This window comes from Lynx canadensis, chromosome B1 (assembly GCF_007474595.2).
Source record: "Lynx canadensis isolate LIC74 chromosome B1, mLynCan4.pri.v2, whole genome shotgun sequence".
Classification (NCBI taxonomy): domain Eukaryota; kingdom Metazoa; phylum Chordata; class Mammalia; order Carnivora; family Felidae; genus Lynx; species Lynx canadensis.
The window spans coordinates 77,850,965-77,874,920 of record NC_044306.2 but is presented as its reverse complement, the minus strand read 5'-3'; the positions used below and the strand labels follow the sequence as shown (position 1 = coordinate 77,874,920).

The window sequence follows — 23,956 nt, the reverse complement described above, 5'->3', positions numbered from 1 at the left end:
CACTACTGTGCTATCCCGTAGCCCCCTTACCTGCAGTTTCACTTTCTATGGTTTCAGTTACCCACAGTCAACCAAGATCCAGAAGCAGATGATCCTCCTTCTGACACACTGTCAGAAGGTAAATAGAAGCCTAATGCTGTCATAATGTCTATGTCATTCACCTCACTTCATCTCATCAATAGACATTTTGTCATTTCACATCATCATGGGAAGAAGGTGGGTGTAGTACAATAAAATATTTTGAGAGACAGACCACATCCATGTAACTTTCATTACAGTATATTCTTATAACTGTTCTATTTTATTATTAGTTATTGCTAATCTCTTACTGGGCCTAATTTATAAATTAAACTTTACCATAGGTACGTGTGTATAGGAACACACATAATATATATAGGGTTCGGTACTATCTCAAGTTTCAGGCACCCACTGAGGGTCTTGGAATGCATTCCCCATAGATAAAGGGGGACTATTGTACCACTTTAAAAGGCAAGGCTTCAAGTAGTATAAAGTATATATATTTCTATATATATAACATATAATTATTATGTGTCATACATAATAATATATGTAAGTCAAATGAATAGAAATCTTGACTTTGTCTTAACTCCCATGTTCTAATTTCCTTTCCTTTTTCCTTTAATAAGAATAATTTAAAGGAAGGAAAAAATAAGATAAAAACAGAGAGGGAGGCAAGCCATAAGAGACTCTTAAATACAGAGAACAAACTGAGGGTTGCTGGAGCAGAGGTGGCGGGCGGGGCGGGGGCAGAGATGGGTTAAATGGGTAAGGGGTATTAAGGAGGGCACTTTTAGGGAGGAGCACCGGGTGTCATATGTAAGAGATGAATCACTGGGTTCTACTCCTGAAGCCAACACTATGCTGGACGTTAACCAACTTGAATTTAAATTAAAAAAATTATTTATTTATTCTAAAAAAGAATTGGGCAATTTTAATTTAAGAGCCTAGTAAATTATCATACACTTCTGAGAAAACCGCAACATCTGCATTCTCCACAATTTAAGCTACATCCTTTTATTAAAGAGACCTCAGCGAATGTTTCAGACATTCAGTGAAGCTGTAACTTACTAAACAGTGTTAATACTGATGTCCAGAAAAAGCTTTGTTGGACAAATTTGTAGACTAAAGCTGTAAAATGAACTAAAAAATTAACATGAATTTTAAAAAGTATTCATAAAGTATTGATTATTTTTCACCCAAGACACAAAGCCAGGATCACACCTAGGTCACACCTAAAAAAAAAAATAAACATTTTTCACACTTCTCTGATAGTTAAGTAAGTCCTGGCCACAAACTTTCAGATATTTCTGACCTTACCAAAAATAATAATAATAATAATAAAATTGCTATTATAAAAGAGTTGTTTGGCTGAAAACAAAGCAAAATAAAACAAAAATTCATATAAAACAAAGCACTGGTGAAATTTCCACTCTTATTTTATTAAAAATACATTTCATTTTAAGGAAAAAAGAAGAACTACACTGTAGCATTTGGAAATAATATTTTATTGAAAATTTTTATACTTTCAGCATGTTTAACCTTCCAACTCCCCATGAAGTTATATGAGTATTGAGAGACTTATATCATAAAACTAATAATCTGCCCAACAATTTGCTTTTAAAGCATATAAATGAAATGCATAACATTTTACTTATTTTTATGCTATCTCTGCAGTCTACACATAATCAGTGTAAACCAGAACCATAAAAGTGTCCAGTGCCCTTTTTTTGCAGGTATATATTCATTGTTGTTTTTGTATTTTATTTCCCCAAATTCATCTTTTTCTTTTAGCCTATAATGCTGAAAGAGATACACAGATACATATAGAAAAATATCCCATTTGGGTGGCTTCTTTTAATTTGTCTTCATTCATTCATTCATTCATTCAACAAATGTTTATTAATGCCTAATATGTGCCAGTCATTGTGATAAGACAAGGAGCCTTCATCTCCCATGAAGTTATTATGGATCTATTAGTAAATATTCCAAATGTGTCAGCAGAACATTTTTGCATGGACAGAACCTTTAGAAAACCTCAAAGCACATCCTGTAGGTGACTGCCCATTCTGCAGGCCTTTGACTCAAAATTTCATAATAATCTGTAGCTAGTAATTGAGATTTTCTCAATAAACATTTTAGAAAGATTTTGTCTTTTCTTTAGCACTAAAAAAAAAAAAAAAAAAAAAACAAAACAAAAAAAAAAAAAAACAGTGGTCAAACTCCTATGGCGTAAGTTTCATGTAGATGGAAAAAGACTTAAATTTCTACATTCAGAGTAAAGCCATGAGAATTACTGAACCCTTCAATGAACTAAGAGGTGGCTCTAAAAAGGGAAAAAAACATATGATTTATCTGAGTTTGATGGTATTTGAAAACAGATTTTTATCAATGCTTAGTATGATTCTGAATAAACTCTAAATATCATAGAACTTTCACTTATAAGGTAGTTAAGGGCTGCAAAACCTCAGCCTTCACAGTTATCAGATTTCAAGATTATACTATTTCACCTATTAGATCCTATGCTTTATGAAGAGTTTTTGACAGCATTTACTTCTTCTGATACATATTCTAGACTCAGTTGAGATCCACACATTGTTTACACTACCTGGGACCTCAAACTACCTGATCAAGCCTTAAAAGAATTTAAGCTATGGATCAATTCAACATTCAAAAATTTTAAACAGATGTGTGTTCGACTTTAAACAGCATGTGTTCAAGATTCTGACATTATATTCACAAATATTAAAAGTATTGGTGAATATTGATTGGATTAATGAAAATGTGGTGCTTGAGCCTCCATTTGATGCTTGAATTCCTTATAATACTCAAAGCAGAGAAATGCTGGCAAAATTGTAGTTGGATAAAGGAAATTTTATGCAAGAATGTCTTAAGAATGCAAGGAGAAGCTTCTTCTGCAAATTTTCAAAATCAATCAAAGTCCCACTCTACAAGAAGAGTTTTCTCTTAATGACAGCCTGAAGCTCAAGAACATGAGTAACAAGTTTAAAAAGAGGAAAACTACAAAACAGTTTCTTTGGATCAATAGCCCCCTAGGTCTGTCTTTAAGCAAGTCACCAAGTTCCAGAGAGTTAGCTTTTCAATCACCCTTAAGGGACTTTAAAGAATCATCTATATTTTCTTTTGAAGAATTATGTATTCTTTTAAAACAACAATAACTCAAGGATAGAGGAATTTATAAAAGTATAAGAAATTTATGCTTATAATTTCCTAAAACCTTCAATATTCACACACATTAAAAACATCCAATCTGGGGTGCCTGAGTGGCTCAGTCAGTTCAGCATCCGACTTCAGCCTAGGTCATGATCTCGCCATTCCTGAGTTCAAGCCCCGCGTCAGACTCTGTGCTGACAGCTCAGAGCCTGAAGCCTGTTTTGGATTCTGTGCCTCTCTCTCTCTGCCCTTCCCCTACTCATTCTCTCTCTCTCTCTCTCTCTCTCTCTCTCTCTCTCTCTCTCTCTCTCAAAAATACAGAAACATTAAAAAAATCCAATCCCTCAAGTTCAAATAAAAGAGCTGAAAATGAATTATTAGTATTTGTTTCTGAAATCTCTTTAAATTTTGACACAGTATTTAAAGGAAATACTAGCTGTTTGACACTACATTTTAAATGAATGTGAAATAATGAAAGTCACTGCGTTATTATTAACACTTACAAATGAGACTCACCATGTTCTTTTGGAAGTCCCATGGAAGAGGTGGTCATGGGTTGTAGGGGCAAGCCAAAGTTGATGGGGACGGCATATGGTGAGACCAACAATCTGTTTCCAGAATGTAAAGATAAAAGCCTTGAGTGATTTCTAATCCCTATTTTGTAATACAAACGCTCAAGAACAATGTTATAATATTAGATGCTAATCACAGAGAAAAAAAACACTTGTCTCCTATCAGTAGAGACTATGCATGTTGGACCCTCAGCATTCTGCAGAGTTAGAAGCATGCAGTAGGCCCTCTATAAATATTATTGAAAATATATATTTATATGTAATTATGTTATTACATATAAATATATAATATTTATTGAATTAAGACAAAAATAATACCAAATTTTGCTGGCTCTGAGCATGGATAACAAACAGGAACATTTGCTTTCTGAATGAAAACAAAACTCAGAAAAGTGAACAAACATCATATCTATTTATTCTCTCTTTCACAAGAGATTTTAAGTAACATGTTTCCTATCATGACTTAGCGAGATTTAACCAAGTCAGCTGAATCAAAAACTGGGTATCATGTAGAAATTTTAGCAAATGTACATAAGCAAAAGGAAGAAAATACAAATTAGCCCTAATTCACCACCCTATTATTTTAGTCATATTTGTAAAACCTTAAATGCTTCTTAAGGGCCAGGCACTATTCTAAGTTCTGTCTGTCTTGCTGCATTTAATGCTCACAACAAGATACTGGGTTTTTATTATTATTACACCCATTTTATTTTATTTTTATTTATTTATTTATTTAAATTCAAGTTAGTTAACATACAGTGTACTATTGGTTTAGGAATAGAACCCATTGACTCATAACTTACATATGACACCCAGTGCTCATCCTAACAAGTGCCCTCCTTAATGCCTATCACTCATTTAGCCCATCCCCCCACACTAACTTCCCCTCCAGCAACCTCAGTTTGTTCTCTGTATTTAAGAGTTTCATATGGTTTGCTTCCCTCTCTGTTTTATCTCATTTTTCCTTCCCTTCCCTTATGTTCATCTGTTGTGTTTCTTAAATTCCATATATGAGTGAAATTATATATTTGTCTTTCTCTGACTTCTTATGTTTAGCATAATACACTCTAGCTCCATCCACATTGTTGCAAGTGGCAAGATTTCATTCTTTTTGATCACCAAGTAATATTCCATTATATATATATATATATATATATATATATATATATATATAAATCTTCTTTTATAAATGAAGAAACTAAGACATTAAATGGTTAAGTAGTATATAGTTCAAATCATCCCAGCTAGAAATGGGTGGAGCCAGGATTTGAATCCAAGTAGTGGGACCTCAAGAACTAAACTCCTTATAACTATTTTATACTAACTGTATTTGTCATAATTAACATATGTACTATATTTCATACCTTCTCTGTTTATTTGCACATATATGTACATGAACCCTTTAGCTCATTTTTTTTACTTAATATCATGAATTTCTTTATTTGTAAATGTACAAAGATGTACACTGTCATTTTGACCCTTTACAAAGCATTCCATTATATGGATTTAACATACTGATGGTTTATTTACCAATTTGTTTTGCTGGATATTTGGGTTGCTTCCACTTTTTTGGTATTTATAAACAAGGATGAAAATCTTTGAGCACTCATATTTGTGAACCTATCCAATTCTTTTCTTATTATCAATGTTTAGAAATTGAATTGCCAGTTCAAATGTTATACAAATATTATAGAAATTTTTAGGATTTTAGGGGCGCCTGGGTGGCTCAGTCGGTTGAATGTCCAACTTCAGCTCAGGTCATGATCTTGCAGTTTGTGAGTTTGAGCCCCACGTTGGGCTCTGTGCTGACAGCTCAGAGCCTGGAGCCTGCTTCAGATTCTATGTCTCCCTCTCTTTCTCTCTGCCCCTCCCCTGTTCGTGCTCTGTCTCTCTCACTCTCAAAAATAAATAAACATTAAAAAAAATTTTAAGAAATTCTTAGGATTTGAAAACATTTTTCCCATCAAAAAACTAGGGTCTCTGAGGGAAGACTCTGTGGCAGAGTTTTACATTTGGCATACAGTTGATACTTAATAAGTAGTAAATAAATGACTGACTTAATAGGATCCATTAGTCTATCTGTCACTCATGTGGTCACATGCAGTGGCCAAACAACTGAGGTATCACTAGTATGACCAAATCATACAGTCAAGGGAAAATATGAAAGGCTTGAGTATACAGTCAGCTTTGCAAAACCCCATTTAAAATTCTAGAATTTATTTGTATGTCATCAAGAATAGGGCCACAATACACTAATCAATCACAATTTTCTTTGATCTCTTCTATCTGGCCCATGGTTATATATTTAAATCTCCAAATTAGGACTATTAATTGCATTGTTCAATGATTCCCTATTAATGAAAGATCCTAACAGAAGCAGACCACAGTTCATCCACTTAAGCAAAATATTTTACAAACATTAAGGTGAAATGGCAGGGTCGTTTCAATTTGAATGTGAAATGCAGTGAGGGATTCTATCATTACTTTATAATCTTCTCATTTTATTATTCAATTGATCAGAATAGCCTAAATACAAACTGTCATATAACACACAAGAAACTCCCGAATGGTCACAAAACTAGGGGAAGAAGTCTGGGCTCACTTGCCTAAGTTACAGAATGCGTTTACAGAAATACAGTTGTCATACCTCCAAATGCACCAAATATTATAAACAACAACAACAAAAATAGCTCTAATAAATAAGTGCAGAGAAAATTAATTTCCTTGGTGGAAAATTAACATTTAGAATGCACTCACATTTATCACTATTGTCATAAAAAGAGCATATTAATGTATGGTAATCTTTGAAGTTAGAATTCAAAGATATATTGAAGAACTTCACTTCCTTAAATTTGAAAATTCAGAGGTATTCAATTTTGGTTTTGCTCTGCAAATCAAATGTAGAGAAATCTGGCAAAAGGAAATCATATATTTATAAGATTGTATTTCTTCATGTATTGTCCAAGGAAATTTCTTTTGTGGAGCCAATATTTTTATGGTCTACCTAAAAATATTATGTGTCTCCCTTAGAAATAAGTATTTTCCAAGGCATCTTCAGGGGAATTGTAAGTAGTTTATATACAGCTTCCCTCACAGGGGTCTGTTCGTATTGAACAGAAATCTTCCAGAAGTCTCACAAAGAGTTGGGCAATTCATGCTAATTAGTGCTGGAACCTGTCCCTGCATTGTTAACAACCCCCTACCTGATTTCCAACAGATTCTATTGTCCTTTCTGTTGCTTATATCCTCATGGCTAAGTTTCCTTATCTTTATTATGTGGTGAACTAGATTTCAGTAAAAATTTCACTCTAATGGCATCTTATTTGTCTAGTTAAGCACAGGTTTTCTAATACCCTGAGTCACCATGTCCCAGAACACTTATTTGTCTTTCCTTCTGTATTCCCATCACACTTCTAACATTAATGAAATGAAGCTAACTGCAAGGTAGGAAACAAGTTACTGCCATAAGCTAGCTATAAATAAAGACAAAGCAACCCTAGTGGATTGAAGTTCAGGCTTTATGTGCCCCGGGCTGTTACTGGGAGTACATGGACTTGCTCTTAATTTCAGAGGGTGTTGATCTTCCTCATTAGGTAGGACATGTTTTCATTAAAAATGGGATGTTAGGGTGTCAAGAGACCTTTATCTTCCACCAGTTGCAGAAGAAACAATTCTTTGAGAAAGACTCAACTCTCTTGAGAAAGACATACTGAAAGATACTCTACCTGATCAGATTTATTATTAATGAGTGCTCCACTTGTCCCTAGGTCATTATTATTCTTTCTTGAATCTTCAGTCCCATTGAAATACACAGAAAATGGTAGATTTTCAAATTAGTTCAGTTAACTTTTCTAGTTATTAAAAGCGTACTTGAAATTCTAAACTATTTGGTTAAATTGGTCTATTAACTACTCTTTTAGCAGTTACCACTCTGCTAGATCAACCTGGGTCTTGGTTTAAATTAAGGCCAAAAGCAAATTTTTTTTAAACTGGTAAATTCCCAATATAATCATTTCTTTTCCTTTGCAATTAACATCTTCCCCTACCATGGATAAAACCAAACCCTCAGTATTAGAGCTTTACATAAATTCCACTCTTCCAAATTTGAATATCACATTACACTTATGCCAACAAAGTGTTGACTTCTTTTTTTTTTTTTTTTTTTTTATGAAGTTTATTGACAAATTGGTTTCCATACAACACCCAGTGCTCATCCCAAAAGGTGCCCTCCTCAATACCCATCACCCACCCGCCCCTCCCTCCCACCCCCCATCAACCCTCAGTTTGTTCTCAGTTTTTAACAGTCTCTTATGCTTTGCAAAAGTGAATTACTGGGACCTTATGAAGATAAAAAGCTTCTGCACAGCAAAGGAAACAACCAACAAAACTAAAAGGCAACCAACGGAATGGGAAAAGATATTTGCAAATGACATATCGGACAAAGGGCTAGTATCTAAAATCTATAAAGAGCTCACCAAACTCCACACACGAAAAACAAATAACCCAGTGAAGAAATGGGCAGAAAACAAAGTGTTGACTTCTGAGCATCAATCTCCTAGTGTTAAGCACAGATTGTTGGATAAATGTTGGAAGGTCCATGATATTCTTTATAGCCAGGGAAACATTTTCTCAAATTTTTATTATTTATTACTGTGCTAATTATCCCAAATTTCTGACGATGTTACATAATGAAATAATGTAAAACAAATGACTGAAAAACACATTTAACAGAGCAACATTGATACTCTACAAGTATAAACGTTCCTACAAAATGTGCTGAAGAACCTTTAGAGGTTCTGTAGCCCTAGGGCCAACAGTTATGTACACAATTGTAAAGTTACCTTGAAGATGACCGTGCTATTTAATGGAATAATTCGGAAAAGTAACTGACTCATCTCCACACACCTTTGGAAAGCAGAAGCAAATGCCTTCCCTGAAACTATGCTCTACAGGATCAGTCTCACCTTCCGTTAGAAAAAGACTAACTTTAAATTATTAAATTAAAAAAGAAAAATTATAACTTAACTCTGCTCCATAATTGCTGCAGAGGAGTTATTAAAATTCCAAACTTATGTAATATTATCATAAAATATGGCATTTTTCTCAAGAAAGCCACAAATTGGATTTGAGCTTATGCACTGTAAAACCCAGATGGTTTGCTTAACTACTCAGACATCCTCCAGTTCAAAAGTTAATTGAATTGAAAACTAAAATTTTGATAATTGATATGCTTTAAGGGACTCAAGCAGAAGGACTAATTAGGATCCCGCACGACGTGTTAATAGACTTGAGAAACTACAATTGGTCAGGAAGTATTCGCATAGTAGAATAAAACTATACATTTTCTATAGGTTAGCTAATTACACATTACCTGGACTTAACATGGTGCTGATGCTTTTCTTTCTCCATTTTTTTACTCACTGATTCAATATTAGTCACTATTTTACCCAGTTTAACTTGTTCTGGAATTTAAAAAAAAGAAAAAAGAAAAAAAACCTTTAATTGTATCCTCTTCGTTTTCAAGTTCTAAGTGCATATTTTGAATTAAATTGCAAATTGCAGATTTTTTAATAACAAGAGGTACAATATTTTTCAAACAAATTACTAACACAAAGATACTCTAAAAACACATTTGAGTGTTTTTTTTTTCACCCCACGCTCCTCAGATGTTTTGCAATTACCAAAATTTAGTACTGAAGGTATAGAGTAAATGAAGTGCATATATCAGAAAGGAGATAGCTCCCCAAGAAATGTCTGCAACAGCACAGTACATACGAATGAATACCAAAGCCCCGTTTATACATATCAGCATTATTATCACCATTATCGTCATAAGGCTTAGCTTTTATGGAGAGCTTGCTGTTTTAAACTAATTTAGCAATCATTAGTTAATGTAAGTAGGAATACTCATCAATTTGATAAAGCAAGACTGACGTCCAAAAAAGGCAAAGTTCTGCTTTAAAAAAAAATTGAGGTTTTAAAGTCTAAAGAGAAATTTACATAAATATTTTTAAATACCTATTCCTTTCTATTTTATATAGATAATAGGACTAATATAGTTTGAAACATTATCACAAAATATTAATTCAATATCTATTAAGCACGTTCTAGCTACCTGCTCAAGTATAAGAAAGATACACTAAAGATACAGGAAACTTATGAAGTGAAACCCTCTGTTTTAAAAAATTTACAAACTAGTTGGTGTGTCAATACTAACAGAAGAGCACAGTTGACTATCTTATGTTAATTTAGATTTAAAATATATAACACAAATATAAAAATTTTGGAGAAACAGAAAACAGAATGTTAAAATTTATTGACTATTTATATACCAGGGATGTTGGTTAGCCTTCCCCATAAATTGTCTCACACTTAAGCCTCAGAACCAGTTTTTGGCGCTTTTGTTTGTTTGTTTGTTTGTGAAGTGCAATGATTACTCTCTTTTACATGGAAGGAGAACAGCTAACCCAAGATTGGGGAAGTTAAAAAGTACAGAGACAGAGCTCCAACTTCTATCCCTCTGACTGTAAGTTCCTTCATCACTATAGCCCCTGCAGCTCAGGGGGCTCCCCTCAGCTGCCTAATGAGGGAAAGAGGGCCATTTCTGTCTTGCTTACTTTGGAGGGTAACAATAGAGCTCAAAAGACATACTTTATATAAAGACACTAATAGATGGAGAAATATGAGGAAGAAGTAGGGAAGGAATTTATAAGTTTGAGTCTTAAAAATAGAAACATTTAAAAATATTTGCCATATGCTAAATGTGCTAATTCCTATACATGGGTTATCATATTTTACTCTCACAAGCACAACACAAATTAGGTTCTATTATTATCCTCATTTTAGAGATGAGGAAAATGAGTCAGAGAAAGAGATTAACTTCCCCAAGTTTATATAGCTAACAGTAGGTAGAGTCAATATTCAAACCCAGGTAGGCAGTCCTTGGAGCCTGCATTGTTAATCAATATGATACTCAATATGCATATTTATTTTATTTCAGGAATATCTACTGAGTGAAAATTGCTATGCTAACTCCTAAAGAGGGGAGATATAAGACACAACAATTAATAAAACATGATTGGCACTTTCAAGGGACAGCATGACTAACAGCAAAAATTATTGCAGAAAAGCAAAGGAGCAAAAGGATAGGGAGGAAAGATCATGAGAACGTGTGATCCAGAGATCTAAGGAGTGAATTTTATAGTGATGCTAAAGAAAGTAAGATTGGGTTACTATAATAATTAATAAAGCAAAAGATATGCCCATTTGGGGGGGGTTAAATTCATTTTTTTAGTAATCTCTACACCCAACATGGGGCTTGAACCCACAACCCTGAGATCAAGAGTTGCATGCTCTTCTGAGCCAGCCAGGCACCCCTATACACCCTTTTTAAATAAAATCTGTTAAAAAACTTCAGGCATAATCCATTTAAATGCTAAACTAAAAGCCTCTACAGTAGCATTTAACTAAATCATGTTAGGACTGCATCCAAAATTTAAAAAAATAAGTATAGTTATATCCCTTTAAAAAGAGGGATTTCTAGAAAGGCAATTAAAGCATATAAAAAATCCAACATTACTTCTAATTAGCTTAATAAACCTTTGGATGGGGAACCAGACTTATTGTATGCCTTTGGGCAAATTATATCATCTCAGAGTTCATAACTATTCCCTTTATGTAAAATCTAGTCTCTAAACCAATTACATCAAACTCAAATTCAGTTCTAGAATGTAAATTATAAATCACCTCTGGTTAGAATAATTGGTAAATAAGAGACAAACAGGGAGACTCGGAGAAGAAAATGCAGGTAAAGCAATAAATTTTTAGGGCTTTTGTAATGAAATCAAACATACGGAACATAAGGCATTGGAACTGCCAAAGGACTCTAGTCCTTAACACTGTGTACCATGCTTTCTTCAGAGTTCAGCTGGAATGGACCATTCATTCACCTGGAATCAATCATCCATTTGATTTCCTTCACTTCTGAGTACTTCACCTGTCTCTTCATGGACTCATGTTGCCTTGCCACCTCCAGCTGTTGTGCATGCCCCACAGCTCTTTCTTTGGCTGCCTTCTAACCCTTTACTTGAATGATCTAGCCAATGCCCATAGCTAAATTAATCAACTAAATGTAGATGCCTCACAAAATCTATGTATCTTGCCCAGCCTGCTCTCAAGTGCCAAATTTGAATAACAAACTATCTCTATATACATGTCCCAAGACATCCCAATTAACATTTCTCTCTCACAATTAATGACACTACCATCCATCCATCTACTTGGAAGTTACTTATACTCATTCTTCCTCAGTTTCCTCCTACAATCAGTCATTAAATCCCTTCCATCCTTTCCCAAACATAGGGCCTCAAAACGGACCTTTGTCTTCTCTTCTTAGAAAACTAATACCTTCCTTCCTTGGATTCCTGCCTCCAACCAAAATACCCTCCAATCCATCCTCCTTACTTTCCATGAGTAATCCTTGATTTTCAAGTTAGGGATTTTAAATTATCATTGTCATTTTTTTTAATTTTTAATTCATTATCATGGGTTTTTACTTATTTTTTTAATGTTTATTAATTTTTGAGAGAGTGTGTGTGTGCACGTGTGCACAAGCAGGGGAGGGGCAGAGAGAGAGGGCGACAGAGGATCAGAAGCAGGCTCTGTGCTGACACCAAACATGGAGATCATGACCTTGAGCCTAAGTCAGACACTTAACCAATAAGCCACCCAGGTGCATCTCATTGTCATTGTTTTAAAATTTAATTTCACTGTAATCAGAGAACATGAAGTATAATTCCAAATTCTTTGAAGTTTATTGATTCCTACTCCATAAAACAGTGTGTAGTCAATTTTCATAATGTTCCATATTTGTCTGAAAAATATATATCCTCTCATTGTTGTTCTATATTGATCTAATAAGTTGACTTTTTTTTAAGTTTATTTATTTGAGAGAGAGAATGTGTGAGCAGGGGAGGGGCCGGGAGAGAGGGGGAGAGAATCCCAAGCAGGCTCCATGCTCTCAGCGCAGAGCCCAACACGGGGCTCAAACTCACAAACCTTGAGGTCATGACCTGAGCCAAAACCAAGAGTCGCATGCTTAACAGACTGAGCCACCCAGGCACCACAATGAGTTAACCTTCCTAATGTAGTTGTTTAAATCAAATTTTATAACTTTACTGATATGTACACACATATAATTTATCTTTTGCTGGACCACTTGAAAGTAAGCTGAAAACAGTATGACATTTCTCCTTTAAATATTTCATTACATAGCTCCCAAGAACAAGTACATTTCTTACACATTCATAATCCCCACCTAAGGATTTAACATTGATAAAATAATATTATCCAATAAATTGCCTATAAAAATTCCCCTAACTGTCCCCCAAATACCCTTTATAGATGCTTATTTATTTCAATCCAGGATCTAAACAAGGATCATATATATCTCTTAGATCTATTTAAACCTAGAAATTCCCTGTGAATATGGTAGCCACCAGCATATAACTACTGAGTCTTAAAATGTGGCGATTCTGAATTAAGATATACTATATGTATAAATACAGTCTGAATTTCTAAAATTTACTACAAAAATGTAATATTTCAAATTAAAATGTTATATTAATTAAATACTTAAGTCATATCTTCCTATATTGAACTAAATAAAAATATGTCATTGAAATTAATATCACCTGCTTTTTCTTTATCTTTTTCCATGTGGCCACCGAAAAATTTTAAATTGCATCTGTGGTTTTCAATGCCTTTCAACAGGACAGTACTGACCTAAAACATTCCTCCTATTCTTTTTTCATCTTGAAGGCAATCTGAATTCTTCCCATTGTTTCTTTATGACTAGATTAAGATTAAGCATTTTTGACTGGAAGAGTACAGAAGTGTATGGTGTCCTTCCTACACATCCTATTAAATCTCATCAAAAGGTGTTGCTAAATTTGGGCATTAGATTTGGGTGGCAACTGTCAAATATTTCTTTTTTTTTTTTTTTTTTTAATTTTTTTTTTCAACGTTTATTTATTTTTGGGACAGAGAGAGACAGAGCATGAACGGGGGAGGGGCAGAGAGAGAGGGAGACACAGAATCGGAAACAGGCTCCAGGCTCTGAGCCATCAGCCCAGAGCCCGACGCGGGGCTCGAACTCACGGACCGCGAGATCGTGACCTGGCTGAAGTCGGACGCTTAACCGACTGCGCCACCCAGGCGCCCCAAATATTTCTATTATGAATATACATTTTCCTCCTGTAATTAATAAATAATTTCTGGCTGATACTTTGGCTGTTCCAAAATTCTAATTCAGGTGGCTAAAAGCAACCAATCTTAGTTAAGCTAGACCAGTGGAATTTAGTAGGAACCTAGTTTTCTGGAACTTAGAGTTTTAATAATTCAGGTATTGGATACTGTAAAAGGTAATGTGTTCCCCATCACAGGTATTTCCTGGCAGAGACTGGACAGGGACTTTCCAGAAAACATTAATTAAGGAACTTTGTATCATGAAAATAGTTGGGCTAGCAGAATGTTAACGTATCTTCAATGCAGAGATTTAATGATACTAAGAAAGTGCTTCACACAGGTTAAATCTAGATCCTTTTCATTCAAAAAATGAGATTTTAGGTTTTGTATACTGAGTAATTATAAAATGCTTTTCTTTTTATTTTATTTTATTTTATTTTATTTTATTTTATTTTATTTTATTTTAAATATATGAAATTTATTGTTAAATTGGTTTCCATACAACACCCAGTGCTCATCCCAAAAGATGCCCTCTTCAATACCCATCACCCACCCTCCCTTCCCTCCCACCCCCCATCGGCTCTCAGTTTGTTCTCATATAAAATGCTTTTCTCACCTTTCTCTCTTTTTAGGACCCAGTGTTTAAATTATATTCAATCTCATACGAATTAGAATAAAATTTAAAACTTAATGTTGCAAATTTAAAGACAGATTCATTAGTCAAGAATGACAGATTGCAATTTACTGACATTTCACATTCTAGTGTGTGGGCTGGGTGGATGTCATATGATTTTCTACTGTTGGAATTTCTAGCACATGTGTGTTATATAGAATGCCAATTCCTCCCTAGATTGTGAACTCTTTCATGGTCTCTTGAGGACAGGGATTGTGTTTTTATCCAACATCCACTTATTCAATCATTAATTCAACAAATATTTACCAAATGCCTCTAATGTGACAGGCAGTCTGCTAGGCACTGGGGATGCAAGACATAATGTGGGGATTATGAAGGTTATATCCTAGGGAATTCAATAACTAAATAATTAATTACACAAATAATTGAGTACTTCCAATTGCAGTGCTAAAAAAATCTATTTCCATTATCTCATACATTTAAGACAAGGAATGAAATATATCCTTTCGCTTTTATAATTAGGAGCCTATTCATGGAGAGTTAAAGGCAAAGATAGAAGCAGAAGCAAGATTTCATTGCTATGAAGGAATAAACTCATTGGAAATAATAAATGTAGACTCTCTTTTTAAAAAGTGTGGTTTGAAGAGGAGGAGAGAGATGAAATGACCATCATGGGGACATAAGTTTGAGAAAGAATGTTTTGGTGTCGATATATTTTTAAGATGAGGAGATTTTAGGATGTTTATAATATTGTAAGAAAGGAAAAGGTGGAGACATAAGAAAAAGAAATAATATGTAATAGACAAGGTAGGTTCCTGGCAAGAAGGGAAGGGATGGGATAGAATTTACCCATATTCTAGAGAAAATAGATATATTTTCTTTTCAAGAAGGTAGATAAGGTTTTGGGTAGCTATGAATAAGTTTCTAAAGAGTTCACTATCAAGAACTGTATTTTCTCCATGAAGTAGGAAGTGAGATCATTTACTGGGAGAGGGGTGTAGAAGTTTGATAAGGATCTTCAGGAGAGTGGCAAAGATTTGAAATAAACAGTAAGTGTGGTGGGTAAACAAACTGACCAAGTTTAAATAAAAGGTTTTAACTCTGATTACCTCATAACGCAGTCACCATCACAGCTATCACTTCAAAACAAAACAGAACAAAACCTTCCCTTTGCTTTATAGGAAAATGATTAAACTGGCTGTCTACACATAGTTTGCACTTCCTCATCCCCACTTCCGATCCACTCCCAGTAAAGGTTGCTCAGACACCATATCAAGGGCACAATGACTTCTATGCTATCACTCCCACTGGACAAATCTCTGTCTGCTTTTTCCTGGGCTTTCAGCAGTACACAATGGTTAACAGTAACCCTCTTGTGAAGGGATTACATGACACTTTCTTCTGGTTTTGCTCCTAGGAAAACCAGGCTGCTCATCTTCAATATCTTTTGCTGACTCATCCTCTTTTATCAACCCTCTAAAGGGTTGAGCCTCTATCACAAGCCCTTTTGTATTAATTTCACTTGTTCCTTAGGAAACTTCATCCAGGTCCTTGGACAAATTATGTCCATATACCAATGACTCTAAAACTTTATTGTCTATACCACATCTGTCCTCAAAATTTCGTTCATGTATACAGCTGTCTTACATGTGAACTTGCATGTTAATAAGTATCTCAAATATATTTAACAGAACTCTTGATTTTCTCTCCCAAACTGTTCTTTCTTGTATTTCTCATGTCTGTAAATGATATTATCATACAGCCACCCATTCAAATCAGAATCTCATTAACTATCACTAAGATATATCTCTAATTTGGCCATTTCTCTCCAATTTCACTAATACTACAACAATTGCCAGTATAAAACTGCATAGAAAACCAAACCAAAAATCAGTGGATTACAAGTTTAGATTTTTGTTGCTCACAACTCTTCAGCTTGGCCAGAGCAGCTCTGAGTCAGCTGGCTTAGATGGGCCAGGCTGGAGAGTTCAGCTACCTGGGGCACAGTTTTTCATGGCAGATTGTGGAGTATAAGAGGCAAGTTAAACCACCAATACATTTAAAGCTATTGCTTGCATCATGTCTTCTTATCTTCTATTGACCAAAGCAAGCACAGGGCCAATCTCACAATCAGTGGGTCAGGGAAGTGTACTCCAATCCAAGGTGGCAGAGGAAGAGAGTGAATACGTGTTGAACAACATTAGGGGTGAAAAATAGCTTTCTGGTTAGTCTATTTCCCTCTAGCCTCTATTACTTCATTTTACACACAGAGGTCAACATATCTGGTTAAGATGGAATTCTGATCATAACATTTGCCTTAAAACCATTCAATCACTTTCCACCACTCTTAAAACAAAAATCAGCTTCTTGCCATTACTTACAGGGCCATACATCATCTGATTCCTGGTCATCTCTCTCACACAATTTCATATCACTATCCTTATTTTCTCTGCCATTACTCTACATCCACAATGGTTTCCTTCCTTTCAGAACCTTCAATGAGTCAATTCCTGTCCCTTCTCAAGGCTTTTCCACAGCCTGGATTTCTCTTCATATTGCTGCCAGTGATGTGTTGCAGCTGGTTTATACAGCTTTCAATGGCCGGTTGTTAAATTTTTAGAAATTTTTGCAATCCAGATGTTAAACCATTGGTAGCCTGAAATTAGCCACAGTGGGATATTTACACCATGAAAGTCAAGACATGTTATATCAGGCTTTTTTTTTCTTTTTCCAGAGTGCTAGTTTACCAGCACACCACTGGTCCTCCTCTCCGTGACATCTCACATCAAATATGAGTTCCTCAGAGATGCCTTCAAGACATTTGCATCTAAATATATCCCCACAGTCTATTACATCACTCTATTTCCTTCATTGTGATCTTTGTGTTTTGTGATTATCTTCTCTATTCATATGCTTTTTGTCAATCCTATCCCAGCAGAATGTAAGCTCCATTTCACAACTATATCATCAGTGTCAAGAAGAGTGCCTGACATATAATAGATGTTTAATAAAGAATGAATGAATGAATGAAGGAATGAATGAATGAATTTTTTCTAGCATGTTATTAGCTATTTATGAATTGAGATTTTTTAATTCCCTTTCTAATTCATGCATAGCATTATAAATCAGAAGCACAGTAAATGTTACTTGTATAAATGAAATAATTTATTAATGCATTTACCAGGTACAGATATAATGAATTTTAGTCAGAAAGGGGATATGCTAGACAAGTTGTCTGAATACTTCAGATTTTACTATATATTTTTGTACTCCATTCTCATGTAGGTATTTTTGTCCACAATATGATATCATTCAACTAACAAATGGTAATTGACTACCTCCTTCAGCCATGTGCCAGAGACCATGGAGGTTATAAGAAAATGGGAAAACACCATCACCACTTTCCAAAAGTTTGTATTCTATTAATCACACAGTAAAGACAATCATTCATCCATTTGTTGAACAAATCCCTCAAGTGCCTAGCCTAGCATGTATTAGGTACTCAATAAATGCTGAATGAATAAACAAAACCCTGCCAGGAACCAAGAGCAGATTGAATTAAATAAAAGAGAATATAAAGTTCTCTGTGATGTCAGAAGAAGAATACTGGAAATTAATACATATTTTGTCAGTCCAATTTAACTATACTATGAGACCTCAGTGTGTAAAACAATAATGCAAAATGTACTAAAATAACAAATACATAACTATTTTCAGAAATCTAAAAATATAATGTAATAGTAATGAAAAAGAAGACAAAGATTATACAACTCCAATCTCCTATAAAGTTTAAGACAATTTACTCAAGTATAATCAATTCAATATCTACCAGGTACAAATTATTATGTTAACTGATATCCTATTTTAGGAATCTGAATCTCATCCTCTAGGGGGTATACTGCATTATTTATTAGGGATCACACAGAAAAATGATTAAGAGGACAGAGAGACTTGAAGGGGTATAAATTTGAACTTTATCACCAGTGTGACCCTCAGGAAGTTTCATCATATCTCTGAGTTCATCTTCCTCACTTGTAAAATGTGTATGATGATAATAGGTTACCATGAGGATTGGATGAGTAATACATACAAAGGACTTAGCACAACAACATCTGGTACATAGCCAATGCTCAATACAATTCGTGGTGGTGATGGTTAAAGTAACATGTTATTGATTATAGTCCATACAGGATATGAAGCAGACATGTAACATGTTATAAAGTGAAAGCTATATGTGCTATAATGTGCTAACAAAATACTATATCAAGTATGTAAACTTTTAGTAATAGCACAACGTATTGAAAACAAAACACAAAGTCGTATTATGCTAAGTAAATATTCCTATGCCTAAAACTTTTCTATCAAGCATTCATTTCTCTCTTATCTAGTCATAAAATACAGCAGTACTCATTAAGCCTTTAGCAAATTAGGCAGCATACACTCTTCCCCCAAAGCAAAATAATGCCAGATATCCCCTACTGAAATAGCTGAATCTCTACCAAGTAAATATCATAGCTAAAGGCTTAACAAAATTGCCCGGAAGAAATGTATTTATATTGATCTTCTTAGGCCACCTTCTCCTACAAAAAATAAAACTAAAAAACCAAACAACAATAAGAACCAAAGATGTGGGTACAGTTACATGACTCTTACAAATCTGAACCTTGGCTCGGCCTTACTGGGCTCTGGTCCACTTGATGGAAAAATACTGGTGCATATCCCCAGTCAGCCAATCTTGATCTTTCCCTTACACAAAATTAAAACAGGTGGCAGGAGATAATTCTCTATGAATATTTTTACTTTTGTGCACTGTCAGGGCTTTCTGGGCAACAAATTCTGGCACCTGGGTTAAAGGATGCCTGAATGGCAAACAAGCCAAGTAAGTTAAAGGTAGAGACTCAAAAGAGATTTAGAGGCACCTCCCCTGGAGACATTTATTTACATTCCAAAGACTAATAAACAGAGAGACCTTCACTTCACCTCCTTCTATCATTTATAAAGCACTTGTGAGCTTTCTTGCACTCACTCTTGCTCTCTTTCTCCCTCTCTCTCCCTCTCTCTCCCTCTCTCTCTCTCTCTCTCTCTCTCTGCCTCCCTCCTCTCCCCTCTCCCTTCTCTGCTGTCTCTCTCTGCAGGGAAGAAAGGGCAATTGTGCCAAATGCCCCCAAATAAACTCTAAAATTCATAATTGCAGAGTTCTTCTTCATGGTACTAACTCCACTGTATATGAGGCACAGGGAAACTGAGGTAAGATGTTCTTCTGAGTAATTAAGTCTATCTCTGATACAGAAATCTCATGTTTCTTATCAAGATAGGTAGATGTAGATGGATGGATGGATGGATGGATGGATGGATGGATGGATAGACGGACATAGATAGCCAGATTGCTAGCTAGCTAGCTAAAGATATAAAACTTAACATAAGCAGGGTTGATGTACTCCTTTCCCTCACAGATCAGCCACATTGAGGGAAGTTAAGGAACTGACTTCCAGATGTGTGAGTGTTCTACCTAGCTCTGTCAGGTCACCATCCTTCATACCTGTTCCCCATGCTCCCTCCTCACCATGCAAGGAAGTCCATCTTTGGGTTATGACTCCAAAAACCTTAGCACTATTCTCTTTTTTTTTTTTTTTTCAACATTTATTTATTTTTGGGACAGAGAAAGACAGAGCATGAATGGGGGAGGGGCAGAGAGAGAGGGAGACACAGAATCGGAAACAGGCTCCAGGCTCTGAGCCATCAGCCCAGAGCCCGACGCGGGGCTCGAACTCACGGACCGCGAGATCGTGACCTGGCTGAAGTCGGACGCTTAACCGACTGCGCCACCCAGGCGCCCCAGCACTATTCTCTTTTAGCTTATAGCTGGGCACCTACTAAACTCTCTAGTTCTAAACCATTCCATTGCAATATCTCTCAAGAGTTTTTGAAAACAACTTGCTACAAACACTCATTCCCTCAGGAAATGCATCATACCAGAGAGTATGAGATACTTAAAGTGAGCAGTGTGGGCATACGGATTAGCAGACTGAGCTGGCTGGTCCACCGCTGGCCTTGGGTAAGACACTTAGCCTCTCTAAGCTTCAGTTTCATCATTCTTAAAATTAGGGAATGATACTTCTGAGTGTTATAAATTAGACTCTAATGTGTTCAGTCAGTTGTCAACTATCTGCATATAAAGCACTGCCTGTATAGGCGCTCAGAATAGGGAACTGTTCCTGCTTATCATTGATGTGTGTATTGTCTCTTTTGCTTTTCATAAAGACAAAACATAAATTCCTCAGCACTTGCTTTACCTAGCAGGACTATTGTATTACTAAGGCCATCACCAGAGGGACCCAAGGACCTCATCTTTCTTTCCCATTGTGTCTAATCTAAAAAATACAGGAGACTTGCTAATAACCCCAAATCCCTCTGAACATGCTTCCTAAAAGTGAGGCATAAAAACACACAAACTGAGTCTCAGAAGCAAGTAAATACATCACACTCTAGCACAGGCCCTGAATTCGATCTTGAGAACTCAAAGATCTTATTTGACCCTACCTAGAATACTGTCTGCAGAAACCTGGGAAGGTAGCAGTCATCAGGAGTAGGTGACAGATATAAAGACAAATCAGTGTAAAGCTAATTAAATTCACATGTTAGGGAACAAAATACAAGCATTCATGGAGAAACCTAAAATACCACAGCCCTTAATCATAACCATTTAGTAACCTTGACATGGCAAGGAGGGTATTCATTTATAATCTTATCCCTCACAGCAGATATTCCTGGGGTGAGAAGGGTGTAATTACTAGGGCAGGACTGCTAAACATAGAAGGTGGTAGCTTTAGGCATTAGGGAGTGTTTGCAAATGGAGATTGCTTTATTTATTAATTTCTGAAGCATAAATCATGCTGCATCTTGCAATGGTGTTGTCATTTCTCTTGCATGCACACACTGAATTACTGAGCAGTGCTATGCAATGTGTCTCACACACGCTGGCACTTCCATTTCATACTTCACAGTTTTAGTGTCACTTTGAGGTTTGAAATGTTTCACAGTTATTTGCTATATGTGGGTGCCAAAAAAAAAAAAAGTCAGCCTATATCACTGAAAAAGATACCGCAAGAATAGAAAATGTTTAGAGTCATATGGGAATGTTTGTCCCATTAACATTCAGAACTTTATCAAGAATCAATTTACTTTTTATCAAAATCTAATTTATGCTTTACAGATGCATGGGAGCATACAATTATTTTGCTCACCACATACACTTCTCACAAAGTTAAATATAAACTTTTATTGATATAGATAAGATTCTATAATTAGGAGGAAATTGAAAACACCATACATATTTTCTAACCTACAACTTGCCCATATGCTCTAACATAACAAACCCCAAATCCTCAATCCAGTCACCTGATCTAATCCAGTGTAAATATTGAGCGAATTTCTATGTATATATCTTGACACGTTTCAGTTTAATGTGCTGAAGTCAATCTATTTAAATAAAGATAGAATGGCTTATATCTGCCATAAATATAAATGTGTTAAGACAGATCATACACTGAACAATATATGGATCGACATCGACAAATAATGACAGGCGTTTTACTATCAATTCTTGTAAAGCTCTACCACACCTGATGACGTCCTATTTCTGCCTATATGCTTTTACTGATGACTCCCTTACTTTTACACGCACCCCCAGTATTCTGGCATATGACCACCCACATACCACATGTATATTTTTATTAACATAACCTGTCTAGTTGTCAGCCACAAAACTGAATAAACAAATAAATAAATAATAAACATGTTAAGACACAAACAAAAAAGGAAGCTTTTCACACGAGAAGTGTCTAGAATAAGCACTTGGCAGAAATCAAGCACTAAGTAAAGATGTGTCCTCTTCCTCTCCTTGTCTTTCTAACTGCACAAGATGTCTCCTCAAGCTTAAATGTCTGGTTTGTTTCATTACAAATAGATTCCGAGAGCCTGGTAAGCATGAGAAGAAAGCAAAAAGAGAAGTAAGCAAATACAGATGGAAACTCAAGTAGTGACATGTTTGGGTATGCTCTGAATACTGTTTAAGAGATTTTTTTTCCCCTCCTCGGAAGAGGAGTTTAGGCCTATCTGAAAGATTATAATTAATTGCTAGAATGTAGGAGAGTAACTTTTCCATATAGCCCTTAACAGAGAAACAGATGATGTCAGAGAAAATAATACTGACTTGTTGCCAGCACTACAAAGAGTCCAAAGGGCTATTCTAGTTGCAAATATTCCAACAAGAATCCAGGGTAATCCTGAAACTGGGTATTCGGAGATAAGACCAAGTTCCACAAAATGGACAACGGGTGCAAGAAAAGCTCGTTACCACAGAATGCTAGCATCAGTCTGCTTTGTGTTCCCAACTTAAACTCTACCTTGGCAACGCCACACTAAAAATGCAAAACTGTCTGTATTTGCTATATTTTATATTTGCAACTTTCTCTCTAAATGTATGTACAATTAAATGAATAGCAGCAACAACAAAACTTAAAACATACAACTTCTTAATCATAGATTAAAAGTGGCTACTAGAAAGCAATAATATTACACTATTTAAAAGGTTTTGATTCCACTTGGTTACCTCTGTTAGCTATATATAATGGATATTCTGACCCAGGATTTACCATTGCCCCAAAGTACTGACATTGTACCAAACTGCCTCAGGAAATTAACAAAAGAGGTCTCACAATAAATCAATTGCAACTCATGTTAAAATTAACACTTCCTAGTGGCATGTTTAGAAATAGGTGGGGAGAAGAGGTGGAAGAAATGGATCAGAAAATACCTGCAGAACTTTTTAAGTATCACAAATTCCTTAAAAAGATAGGCAAGTATTGGTTTAGACAATAGGCCAAGGCCTCAACTGTGGTTTCTAAAGAGACTGATTGGGCCTTCAGTCAATCATGTTTTTGCTTTACACTTTATTTAGTTATAAACATGTCTTGTGTCAAACTTTCTGTCAGATGCTGTGGGGTTAACAAAAGTGACAAAATATATGGTCTGAGTGATCATCAGAGTTAGAGAACACCTTATACAGAATAAGAAATAATTTTATTTAGAAAGTAATAATTCAGAGTTTACTTGAGAATGTCAAGGGAAAAATGATTCCGTTAAAGGGAAAGTCGGGCTAATGGTTAACTATTGAGTAGCTGAAGCAGTTCTGATTAAAATGTTAGAATATGAGGGGCGCCAGGGTGGCTCAGTCGTTTGAGCATCCAACTCGATATCGGTTCAGGTCATGGTCTCGTGGTCGTGGGATTTAGCCTCGGGTTGGGATAGAGCC

At 35.4% G+C, this 23,956-nt stretch overlaps 1 protein-coding gene across 1 annotated transcript in view; it reads right to left on the bottom strand.

Moving 5' to 3' along the window:
• Positions 1-23,956, bottom strand: part of IQCM (IQ motif containing M) — a 390,946-nt gene that overhangs the window by 329,753 nt on the left and 37,237 nt on the right. The window contains exons 4-5 of the mRNA XM_030312945.1: positions 9,136-9,226; positions 3,709-3,800 (exon numbers count right to left, since the gene is read on the bottom strand). Coding sequence (XP_030168805.1) covers positions 3,709-3,800; positions 9,136-9,226 — 183 coding nt within the window. The remainder of the gene's footprint in view (positions 1-3,708; positions 3,801-9,135; positions 9,227-23,956) is intronic.